Source organism: Schistocerca gregaria, chromosome 4, assembly GCF_023897955.1.
Source record: "Schistocerca gregaria isolate iqSchGreg1 chromosome 4, iqSchGreg1.2, whole genome shotgun sequence".
NCBI lineage: Eukaryota > Metazoa > Arthropoda > Insecta > Orthoptera > Acrididae > Schistocerca > Schistocerca gregaria.
Window position 1 is genome coordinate 339,277,041 of NC_064923.1, and position 13,117 is coordinate 339,290,157.

General features: G+C 42.2%; 1 protein-coding gene across 3 annotated transcripts in view; it reads right to left on the bottom strand.

Annotated features, from left to right (window-relative positions):
* LOC126268081 (glutamyl-tRNA(Gln) amidotransferase subunit A, mitochondrial) overlaps nucleotides 1–9,304 on the bottom strand; it is a 143,182-nt gene extending 133,878 nt beyond the window's left edge. The window contains exons 1-2 of one of the 3 annotated variants that reach the window (XR_007549080.1): nucleotides 9,092–9,295; nucleotides 8,841–9,000 (exon numbers count right to left, since the gene is read on the bottom strand). Coding sequence is in view for 1 of the 3 variants with exons in the window: in XM_049973564.1 (XP_049829521.1) it covers nucleotides 8,841–9,000; nucleotides 9,092–9,115 (184 nt within the window). In the remaining 2 variants the exon portion in view is untranslated. Of the gene's footprint in view, nucleotides 1–8,840; nucleotides 9,001–9,091 lie in introns of all 3 variants that reach the window. The other 2 variants (XR_007549081.1, XM_049973564.1) reach the window with 2 other exon arrangements.
* Between the last annotated feature and the right edge of the window lie 3,813 nt (nucleotides 9,305–13,117).

The following is a 13,117-nucleotide window of genomic DNA, read 5'->3' on the forward strand; positions in this document are numbered from 1 at the left end:
TGATGATCAACTGCAATTGCCGGGTAGCCATTGCAAGGCTGGAGGATACACATAAGATGGAGAAGTTGTCCACAAACAAGGAACACAGTACAGGATGTCACACTGTGAATGTAATAGTGTTTATAGCAATTTTTCTTTGAAGAAAGTGGACGTTGAGAAGCACTCTGCTTTCGGGATGCTTACTGCCAAACCATTACTGATCTCTTCCTTCATAGCTGTCTGGATCGCTATGTCTTTAAGTTTGCTTTGACATGTACAGGTGCTGCTAGTGGATAATGGTATGTTGGACATTATCTGTGTCCACCTTAGGAACAGCTTTCTGCACCACGAAAGCATAAGAAGTGGCAAAGAGAGGGGGTTTCACTGCCTTATATTCCTCTTTGGCTTCTGCTTGGTCACATATTTCCTGAATTGTGCATTCCTCCAAAAAAACGTGGCAGTCTCAGCTCCAAACTGGGTGGCTCCCAGAGCACTTAAAGCAGACTGCGGAGATGGGCAGTCAGTCCCAGCATTATAGGCTGCCTTTCCACACTTCCCACATGTCACTTCGCCTCTGCAACTCAGTATTGTAAGGCCAAAACTCTGGCATTTGAAACAGCACATAGGGTTAGGTAAATAGGGGCTAACCCTAAGTTGGAGGAAACCTGCCATAATGTGTTCAGGTAGCAATGGCAAGCTGAAATTTGTAATGAAGGTGGTAGGCCTGTCAATTTATCTATTAGTGTCCTTTGCTACACATTCACTATCCCCTGCAATGCCGATCCTTGTTTGAGTTTGGCAACATCCATGTCCATAATAACATGGCAGTTTTTTTTAAGGTGCAAACACAACTAGGGTCATATGCACCCATGTCAGAAATGTAGAACACAAAGACAAAGAGAGGAGGTAAAACTGACTACACGTTAATCCCAATCGATGGAGGAGAAGACAGCTAAAGACAGGGACTCGAGAAATTTCAATCAAATGCGCCATAGAAAAATGGAGGTTCTGAATTAGAGATTAGATATATGGCTATGACAGATAAAAAGTTCATTAAAACAGCCGATGACTCAGGTGGCAAACACAAATGAGAACGTAAGTGATTCAAAGGAGGGCATTCCATTAGGAAATGGCGGACTGTCACAGGTTGAGGGTAATGAGTACAAAGTGGTGGGGGAGCACTATTTAACAAATGTCGATGGCTAAAAAGACAATGCCTGATACGCAACCTAGTTAAAATCATCTCCTCATAGCAAGAAGACCAAGAGGTGGTCATCCAAGCAGCTGGGAGAAGCTTAATAACCCAGAGCTTGTTCCCAATGAGGGAGGACCAGTGGTGATGTGACACCACATGCTGACAGACGGCAACACGAAATCATTGGAGAGAATGTAAGAACTAGTGGGCTGGGGTATGAGGACTGCAGCCTTGGCAGCAGCGTCAGCAGCTTCATTTCCTGTCAGACCCATGTGACTGGGAACCCCCAAAGCATCACAATGTCTCCATCAAGAGTGAGCGACAGCTTTCCTGGACCCTTTGCACTAAGGGGTGGATGGTTACGGTGCACAGAATCTTGAAAGGGCACCAAGAGTGTCAGAGTAGATGACACAATTAAAAAATCTCTGTTGCCAGATGTACCATGTGGCCTGATACAGGGCTAAGAGCTTTGCTGTAAATACTGAATGTTCCGTAAACCGATAACTAAAAATATCAGTGCCAATGACAAAGGCACACCCGACACCATGGTCAGTCCAAGAACCATCACTGTACATGAAGGTACTATCATGAAGTTTCGTGCAAAAGTTGTGAAACTGAAAGTGATAGAGTGGGGCTGGAATAGTGTCCTTAGAAAGCGAATGAAGGACAAGTTGAACACGGGCCGCCGCACGAAGCCAAGGTGGTGAAGGGTTCACACTCATTGGGAAAATGACAGGTAGTGTGAAGTTAAGCTGCTGGAGCACTAGCCGAAAGCGAACTCCAAAACGTAACAGAAAAGAGGGATGCGCACCATCAAAGGAGTCTGCATAGGATGGGTGGACAAGCTTGGCGGAGAAAGTCATAGCGGTATGTCAGTGGTAGTTCGGCAGCTTTGGCATACAAACTCTCAACTAGGCTAGTGTAAAAGGTGCCAGTGGCCAATCCAATGCTACGATGGTGGATAGTATTGAGACGGCGTAAGAGGAATGAATGTGAAATGTGGGTGGTACATAGTTCTCACAAGAAGAGACCATAAGCTTTTGAAATTGGATGCTACAGAAGAACGTTGAAGATCAGCTGGATCAGTCGAATAACTCGTGCAGGTAATGAAAGGAATTGGGAAGGGAAAAAAAGTATGGAATGACTTGACTAAAATAAGGAATTGATAGATAGGGCACATCCAGAGGCATCAAACTACGACAAACCTGAACCAAATAAAGTACATTTTAGTAGTTACGCAGAGATGAAGTGGCTTGCACAGGACAGACTACCATCAAGAGATTCCCCAAACTTAGGATTACAATAACTATTGAAGACAATCTGCAGTAGGAACTTCGTATATATTCCTTTTTGAAAGAGCTGCTTGAATGCATGTTAGCAATGACATATTAAACAAATAAAGTCAAGGTAATGTTATAATAAAGACAGTTGTATATGTTCACTTTCCTCTATCAAATCACAAAACAGAATTGAGCACAACCACCAGGGTAACTGAAATGGACTCTTGCTCCTGCAGAAAAAAACTATCAAAATCGCATGTCTCTATTTAACATAAGGGTTCTTACCAAAATTTTCCTACCAAAACTACAAGTATGGTTGTAAATAAAACACATTGTCACAGAATAATACTTTTTGTCTGAATACCGCAGCAAACACACACACACACACACCTTTTCAATCTGCAGAATGCATAGAATGTTTTTCTCCTCCCCCCCCCCCCCTCCTCCTGTTTGTATATAAACTAGTAGCCTTTCTTCAATGCCTCTATCTGCCACTCAAAACCTCCTATGTGGCAATGGCAATCTATCAATAGGTTTACATTCTAATTGTAAGGCTGAAATACAAAATGAGGTCTTGTACATATACAACCCAAGTCGTAAAATTTTAAAAATTAGTAAAAAATAACGGTCTGAGCAATCACTTTTGTCGTAACTTAAAACATGGGAATCGATGTAGCACCCCCATGCGAAAATAATGTTAAAGCCAGAGCCTTAATCATAACATCCTCACATCCTTGTGGTATACAAAACTTGAGTAGAACATCTAAGAATGATAATATGCACTTAATTCAAAGTTTGTAAAAGAGCACAATTCTGGCCAACAGTGGAAGGTTGTGTAGTTGCAATAAAACAATAATTTTGACATTCTGTTAGATGGAAAACTGTGGAGGTCTCCTGAAGTTCATTCCATGAAAAATGTCATATTTATGTTACAAAAAGCAAAGTGAATGTCTGTAACTTAACAACAACTGCACACATCTACACCCTAGTGTATACCTGCATACATAGATTACTAGTGATTACAGACATCTTATTTATCACTTATCAAAACTTCACAAAGGCTATACGAGTTGACACGGGGGACAACTTTATGATTTTAGAAACGCTACTCCTGTCTACCAGTCATCTTTCCTTCCACACAGAGACGATCAAAGACTTTTATATCTGTGCATTCATTTCTTGCTTCTTTCCCCTCTGGCAATGATTTGTCTATGTGAAAAATGCTTGCTTACACTACAGTTCAGAGCATATGTTAAAATGTAAACCTACAATGCACTTCAAAGCCTATGTTAAAATGTAAACCTGGACCTACAAAAAGAGAAATGAAGCTCATCATCAGAACTCTTGCAATAAAGACAGTATAGAAGGGTGAAGATGTCGACACAAAACAGCTTCCCAATGCTGGCTCCAAAATTATTTAATGCTCTACCTAACGATATTCAGTCTTTACCAGTGAAGCAATTTAAATCTAAAAGTTTGTGTAAATTAAAAGTTCAGCCTTTGTACAGCACTGAAGAATACTTCTATGGTGTCATAACAGTGTCTACCAGATGCAGCTTGGTGCCACAACAACAGCAGGCACTATGATATTTAACTACACTATGTATCTGTATTGATTTTATCTCTGAAACCTACTTTTTAACTTCAATGTATTTTAAACCATACATTTTATTATCTTAGTTTAAATTGCAATACTGTATTCACCACGTAATAATATTGCAAACTTTACATAGACTGTCCAGCCATGGCTGGAAAACAACATAGAATTTGTAACAAATTGTTTGGGTCAGTCAGCTCATCAGACAGAGAAAGATAGGAGCCTGCTATTAGATTCGTGTATCAGTTTGTAGCACTTTTGTTTTGCATGTTGGTATTATGGTTGCTATGGGTTTATTTACTGAGTGTCATTTTTATTTGTAGTCCATTGTTGCTACTTGAGTTTACATATTGTTTTGGGAGATAGTGAGTGGATCTGTGGACGCTATTAAATGGAGTGCTAAGTGGAGAAGCTGAACATTTGCGATATTCTCCTGCTCAAGTTCAATAGAGGGGTGACAGCAAAGAAGGCAGCCACAAACATTAGCGCCACATATAGGGATAAGTCAATGTACAAAGCATGGCAAGAAATAGTCTTCTCGTTTTAAGGAAGTTCATTTTGACGTTAGTGACTGTCTCCGTTCATTAAGACCTTCATGGTCTGATGAAGACCTATTAAATGCATTAATCCATAATTACCCATGTCAGTGTACTCAAGAACTGGCAACTGTGATGAACTGTTATCATTCCATGACTGGGCAACATTGGCATGCAATGGGGAACATTTAAAAACGGGGTGTATAGGTACTACATAACCTAGGTCAAAATCAACAAAAGTCAGTGTGTGGCCACATGTACATCTCTGTGTGCTCATCATCAATTGGCTCATGAACACCGACCATTCCCATCCTGTATCCTTACTGGTGATGATAAATGGTGTCTCTATGCTAACATAGGAAAAAGAAAGAAATGGTTGAGCTCAAGCAAAGACATGCACAAAAGGTAATGTTATGTAACTGGTTAAATAACGGCGGTGTGATGTATGTGATGTACCTATCACTGTTGACATTTATTGTCAGCAACAAACATCTTGCAGATGCAATCGTAGAACACTGTTCAGGAAGACTGCATGAAGGGATGCTATTCCGAGATAACACTTTCCTTCACTCCATTCGACTGACAAAAAACACTATACAGAAGTTGGTTTGGGAAGTCATTCTGCACCCACCTTATTCACCTGATCTTGTGCCCTCAGATTTTCACCTTTTCTGCTCTCTATCTAACAACCTTCAAGGAATTTTCTTTATGCATGAAAATGGGCTTCAAACATGGCTTGATAAGTTCTTCGCCTCAAAACAATGTGATTTCTACAGTTGTGGAACTGGAAAGTTACCCCAGCACTGCCAGACTTTTATAAATAGTGAAGGAGACTCTTTGTTATGTCTATCTGCTGAGTGTATTAAACTTATGGATGTGGATTTGAATATGGCCTGGATGGGAAGGGTGAAGGCAGTATTAACTTAAAAAAAAACATCTCAGTAACTGGAGCAGCCCTTCATTGAATATACATTTGTGGAACAACAGCAGACACTAAGCAAGGAGAAGCTAATAATATCATTATTCTGAAGCTCTAGTGGTTTTCTCAAACCAAGTTTCCACCAGTGAACTTAATGTATAAGAGTCTGAAATTAATATTTCCAATTGAAAAAGTATTTATTTATTTATTACTTGTCATTAGCCAGCATTTGTTGAAATAGACAGTTTTGTTATTACATTTGATAGTGAATCTAAAATTGGGAAACTATGTACATTCAGATTACATTACATGAGAAAAAAAAAAGAGTTATTCTCTACATTATAATTCCTTAACATCATAGTTACTCTCTACTACATTCCAATTCCTTAACATCATTGTTACTCTCTACTACATTCCAATTCCTTTACATCATAGATACACTTATGAGTTAACAATTTGTGCAGCTGCTTCTTGAAGGCATCACCTTGTAGGTCTTTCAGTAATGGTGGTAACTTGTTATATAATTTTAATCCTGTTTGCCTAAAGCTACTTTGGACCTTAGACAGCCTAGTGAAGTCTACATCAAGATTATTTTTATATCTGGTATCATGTGAATGAACATCTGTTCTGGAAGATAAGGTATGTATTTGTTTTTCTTTCATGGAAAGAAGACACGTTTTTATATACAGAGAAGGTAATGTTAAGATGTTAAGTTCCTTAAAGTGCTTTCGACATGATTCTTGGCTTTTAATACCTGTAATTGCTCTAATTGCCTTCTTCTGCCACACGAACACTGCCTGAGCACCAGATGAGTTGCCCCATAATTTTATTCCGTACTGTAAGTGAGATTCAAAGAAAGCATAATAAGAAGATAAAAGTTTTTTTCTGCTTACTAATGTTTTTAGTTTCCTTAACAAAAAGACTACTCTACATAGTCTGGTACATAACAGTTCCGTGTGGGCGTTCCGTGTTAATTTTGGGTCCAGGTGGATTCCTAGAGGTCTTAAGAAACAGACTCATTTAATTTTTCCTGTAGATTGTGCAAGAAGAAATACTTAGTTTCAGTCTTGCTACTGTTGAGTATCAGCTTGTTACTGTGAAGCCATATGGCAGACTTTTCAAGCGTTTTGTTTCTTCACTTCCTCGAATTTGGTATCCGAGCTAATCAGGGTTGTGTCGTCAGCATGTATTATTGACTTGTGAAGCATGAAAGTAGGCAAGTCATTCATGTATAGCAGGAAGAGAAAAGGTCCAAGCACTGAGCCTTGTGGCATGCCTCTTACAACTGGTAGGGCATTTGATTGCTGGCTATTTACTATAACCACCTGAGTTCTGTTTGTCAGGTATGATCTGATTAGTGCCAGTTCGTTATTTTTGACACCATAGCACTCTAGTTTATTTATTAGTATTTCATGGGATACAGTATCAAATGCTTTACTCAGATCTAGTAGTGCAGCACAAGTGATGGAATTGTTCTCTAAGCCATCAAGGATGTCTGTCACAAGAGTTTCTACGGCATTTACCTTATTGTATACAATCCTGGCCTAAAACCAAAGAGCGAGGAGAAAAAAAGATTTTGTTCAGCTAGGTAGTTGCCAAGTTGTGTTTTAATGCAGCATCCTATTATCTTGGATAATATAGATATGAGGGATATTGGATGGTAACTTTCAGGTTTGTTTTTTCTCCTTTCTTATAGAATGGGATAACAGTAATAGCCTTCAGGACCTCCGGAAATTTTCCAGATGTAAAAGTACTATTGATCAGAAAGGTAAGAGGGGCAACAACAATGTCAATTATTTGTTTCAAGATGGTGTTGGAGGCGGAACAGAGATCTTCGCTGTATGAGCCATGTAGGTTTGTGACGACTTTGTATACAGTTTGGCAGGTAACCTGTTTCCATTTAAAGGATAAGTTATTTAGGTCAGGAATGTTGTACGTAAAACTTTCAGAAGTTCCATCATCTGGTGCAGAGGTAGCAGTAGCTTTTAACTTAGTACTGTTAACAAAAAATTCATTTAATTTTTCTGGCACTACTGGAATTTCTTGTCTGTTTTTATGCTTCCCTGCTATTTTGTTTATTAGCTGCCAGGCTGCTTTGCATTTGTTGCTTTAGTTTTCAATGAAAGCATCATTGGCTCTCTGCTTTGCTGTCTGTATTTCAGTCCTATAATTCTTCCTGGCTTCTTTATACCTCTGCTTCGATTCTAGTTTACCAGTTTTAGCCATTTTATGTAGTGTGTGTCTCAGGTCATGCAGGTCAGGAGTGAACCAGTAGTGCTTCTTTTTTCTATTTCGTGCACCATCTATTTTCGCCTTTTTGATTATTTGTGGGCAACAGTTTTGAACTAAGCTCATTAGTATGTTCATGAATAAGTTAAAATCATTATCACTGTTATTACAATTATATACTCCATCCCATCCGATAATTTTTGCCTTAACTTTGTAATGTTGTCAGGATATAATAATCTGATCCTCTTAATGTGTTCAGGTTGCTGAGTAGGATAGTTTTCACAGTTGACCATTGGCCATAGGCTGTCATGGTCGGATAAAACTGGATTTATCACTCCGTACTGACTCTCGTCTTTTGTCAAATTGGAGATTATGTTATCTAGACAGGCATCTAATCTGGTTGGCTTGTTATTTATACAGTCCCAGTTGTTAGACCTTAAAATGTTTTGAAAGTGGGCGACAGTTGGTGTTTTTGGACGTATGTCTATATTAATGTCACCAATGTATGCTACCTTGTGGTGTCTGTATTTTACCAGCAGGTATTTATGGTGTTTTTAGACGTATGTCTATATTAATGTCACCAATGTATGCTATCTTGTGGTGTCTGTATTTTACCAGCAGGTACTTATTTAAAGTCTCCATTTGGTCAATACACGGTGAATATCAGAGCTAGGAGTGCGACCAATAGAGATGATCACTAATTTCAGTTTGGGAAGCACTAATGCAGCAATTTCAAAAAGTTGCTCTTTGCAAAAATGTTCGACATCTATAAGATAGTACCTCTGGTTGTGAACTAGAACCATTATTACTTTCTTGTGGATAACGAATAATTTTTTACAAGTTAAAAGCTCCCTAAACATACTATATTGTTTATAGTGCACCACTCACAAGTAAAAGTTTTATGTAGGACACATAAAAAAGTGACAATGTGTACAATAATTACAGCACATCTAAGCGAGTAACTTATAATACAACAAATATTATAAGGACATGGCAACAAATGTATTACCAAATTATTGCAGAGAAGGTTCTACATCCTGCAGGATCCCTCACCAATTTGAACTGGTACTACATCTAATCAAACAATGCCACAGGCCATGCTTACCATCTTTATATCGAATATTGGATTCTGATGCCTGTGCGCGTGCCAACTTTCCTTCAATGCGTATGAATGCGTTAAGCTCTTCAATGCGTCGAGATCTTGCCAAGCACTCCTCACACAAACTGCTCGGCAACAGTAAACCATCACGTAAAAACTGAGAGACCTGTTGACAAATATTGGTTCAATCGATATTTACAAAAAAAAATTAAAAATTTGAGGTTATGTTGCATTTACCAACTGCATTCAAAACTTACCTGACGAATTGACAGAGAGAGCATTATTGGTAAATATCAAGATGCTAGAAGAACAATATCAACTACGAACCTCGCACGACGGTAAGTCTCTTTACCCAGTCATAACATTTCAAAGTGACTGTTTACATTTTCTCACGAATCTCAAATGCCCGCCATTAGATACTGTGCGAGTTTATGATCTAAGAATGTCTCGATTCATCTTTAGAAGGCTATGGCTGGACGTTGCTTGAGCGTAGTTTCTCCTGCCTAATTAAGGACTGCAAAATCTATGCAACTTCCAATTGTATTTACATACAAAGTGTATTTTCTAATTTTTTTGGCTGGGAATGAAGGGATATTTTCCAGGAAATAGAATGAGTAGAAAATATTTCACTGAACAGTCTAACATGGTCTAACGCAACAGTCGCGACACACTATCTCGTTTTCGTTACACCTAGCGCTAGCAGCAACCCAAGCAGCCAGCAAGTGACACTTGTGAATAGAATATCGAATGAGTGCGAATACTGACGTTAGTACTGATTTGTATCATAGTTTTTACAATAAGGAGAGTATGTAGTACCATAAAAATCTACAGTAACTAAAAAATTACACGTCATTCCTTATTATTTAGTTTCCCAAGAACCATGGGAGTTACGAAACGATGAGCTATAGGACAGTTTATTTACTACTCTCTTCTAACGAACAGACATTTACTGAATAATGTAGTTTCCTTTAATAACTAAAGCCTGCTAATAAACACGCAGAAGACCTGACCTTTTACAAAGAGAGCTTAGTTCGCTACATTTTCAGCCAAATCAGTGAATGTGGAACGTAGGAAAACTATGTGGAATGTAATACCTACATTATTTAACGTATCAAATAAGCCATCTGAACTGTAGCTTAAGGGAAAACCACGCAGACGTGATAAGAAGTCGTCAAAAGCAATAAAATTGTTCCCCAACACAGGACAAACAAAATTCCCCAATTTCTGCTAAATGTGAGGCACAAACGGGCGAATCATCACATTCGCTTTTGAAGCAAAAGTAATCTTATTTGCAAAATTATTCACGTATTAGAAAGTCGAGTGAGGTGTAAGAAAGACAGAATCATTGGACTCCACATTTTTTTAAGTGTCAAGGAAGTGTATATGATAACCCGGAAAAACAGAAATATATGCTTCTCAATTTTTTCTTTATTATGATTTTAATACCCGTATAAAAACAGGTAGGCTGGCAGCAGCACAATATGCTCCTCTTCAGCCCAAGATGTCACAATGGTAAAACAGAGAAGACACATGAGTTGGAACAAACTGGCGGGGAAAAAACAGTAGACACGTGAACATAAAAAACCATGAAGCCGTTCACACTTCAAGCCGATCCAGGCAGGATGGGCGTAACAGAGGATAGGGCGGATGAGGGATTTATAGGTGTGAAGGTTGGTGGAGGGGTCCAGACCCCACGTACGGCCGGAAAGAAGCTTGAGGAGACGGAGTCGGGAGAATGCCTTGGCTTGGATTGCCGGAGATGGGGGGTCCAGGAGAGGCGACGGTCGAGGGTAACGCCAGGGTACTTAAGGGTGGGGATGAGGGCGATAGGACGGCCATAGATGGTGAGATAGAAATCAAGGAGGTGGAAAGAAGAAGTGGTTTTGCCTTCAATGATCGCCTGGGTTTTGGAGGAATTGACCTTGAGCAACCACTGGTTGCACCAAGCGGTGAATCAGTCAAGATGGGATTGGAGAAGGTGTTGGGAACGCTGCTGCGTGGGGGCGAGGGCAAGGAAGGTGGTGTCATTGGCAAACTGGAGAAGGTGGACGGGGGGTGACGGCGGCGGCATGTCCGCCGTATACAAAAGGTACAGAAGGGGGGAGAGGACGGAGCCTTGGGGCACACTGGCGGAGGGAAGAAAGGTGTAGGAATCCGTGTTATGGATGGTGACGTAGGAAGGACGGTGAGAGAGAAAGGAGCCGATCAGAAGGACGTAGTTAATGGGATGGGCGAAGGTTTGGAGCTTGAAGAGGAGACCGGAGTGCCATACGTGGTCTTAGGCACGTTCGAGATCCAGGGAGAGGAAGATTGCGGAGTGACAGGAATTTAGCTGTTCGGAAAGGAGATGAGTGAGGTGGAGGAGAAGGTCATTGGAACAGCAGGACAGTCGAAAGCCACACTGGGTAACGGGAAGGAGGCGGTGCTGGCAGAGATGCTGGTGGATGCGTCGGGTGAGGATGGATTCCAGGACCTTGCTGAAGCCCGAGGTAAGGCTGATGGGATGGTAGGAGGAGAGGACGGAGGGCGATTTACCGGGTTTAAGGAACACCAGGATACAGGAGGTTTTCCACAGGTCGGGATAGTAGCCAGTGGACAGGACTACATTGTAGAGCCTGGCCAGGGTGGAGAGGAAAGAGACAGTAGCTTCACGAAGGTGGCAGTATGTGACACGATCGTGACCAGGAGCAGTGTTCCGTTTTGTGTGGAGTGTTCCAATGAGATCCTGTGTAGTGATAAGGGCACTGACTTCCATGTGTGCAATGTTGTCCAAGTATTGGAAACCAGGTGCAAGGGGAGGGACAGAGGTGTCAGTTCGATCGCGGCCATCCGGGAAGAGGGAGTGATCGAACTGGGGATCGTTTGGGATGAAAAAGACATCGGAAGGGTAGGAGGCAAAGTGACTGGCCTTACTAAGGGTGTCAGGGAAGGGGTGATCATCATGCAGAAGAGGATAGTAGGGGGAGGGTTTAGTTCTGGTAAGGAGACGGAAGGCTGACCAGAACTTGGACGAGTTTATAGGTAGGGTAGCATTTAAATGGGTGCATGTCTGTCACCTGTCCCGGCATTTCTTAGCCGCGAGCAAGTTTCAGATGTGTCGCTGCAGTTGCCGGTGGCGTCATAGTGTGTCCGGATCATGCGTGTGGAGGGCAGGCACGGTAGAGACAGTGGGATTCACAGAGGAGGAGGACTGCCTATGGGGGTAAGGTAGGACGGTGGGGGTGGATGGCGACAGTAGGGACGTGGGCCTCCATGGCTTCAGACAAGTTCTGCTGGAGAAAGGAGGCGGCATGGGTAACATCGTCAGGGTGGTGGTAGGTGAAGGGGTGGCCTTGGACCTGGGTGGAGAGGGTATCCCTGTAGGCATTCCAGTCGGCACGGGAATAATCAGGGACGTACTTCGGGGGTGGGTCATTACGAGGGTCGGGGTGGGGGTGACGACCGTCTGAAATGGTGAGGAGGGCAGGGAGACGGTCGCTACCAGTAGGTTCCAGGACATCCACCGCTATGTGGCCAAGGAGGTTGGGGGAGGAGAGGATGACGTCGGGAGTGGAGTTGGATTCGGAGCGGGTGTGCTGGGGAATGGGGAAGAGGTCGCCTTGGAGGGCTGAGAGGAACCGATGCCACCACCATAACTGGGTGGCGGAACGACTATGGATCTTGAGGTTGGCGGCGATCTCGTAGGAGGAGAAGGTACGATCAATGTGGGAGAGGAAGTCGAAAGGAATAGGGGCGTTAGGGCTGACATAGATGGTGGCACACATGACGGTAAGGTCGAGCAAGAAGAGACTAAGGATCAGGTGTTCAGGGGGGTCGGGAAAGAGAGGCTGCAGCCGAACCGGGATCTGGCAGTGGTGACCAATGGCAACTCCGCCATGCGCAATCGGGAGGGGATTATCGGAGCGGTAGGGCGAAGTTTGGATGGTGTGGTGGGGTTGGAGGAAGGTTTCATTGAGGAGGAAAGCATCCACGTGGTGGGTTGCAAGGGTGTGCATGAAGAGGTTCTTGTTGGCAGGAAGGGAATGGATGTTGTTGAACAGCATATGGTGCTGTCGCGCCATGATAGGGATTTAGACAAGGGTGTCGAGACGGGAGAAGGTGAAATGGGCCTGATTGTGGGAGTAGGTGGCATACATTTTTAGTTGAAAGACGGAACGGGCAGCGAGGGTTTATTGTCGGAGGGTGTGAGGGCGCTGGAATGGGTGGACATTTTGCAGTACAATGGTGAGGAACCTGATGGTGTCCTCAGCAGTGGGAGGGGGATGAAGGGAATTGCCAGGAGG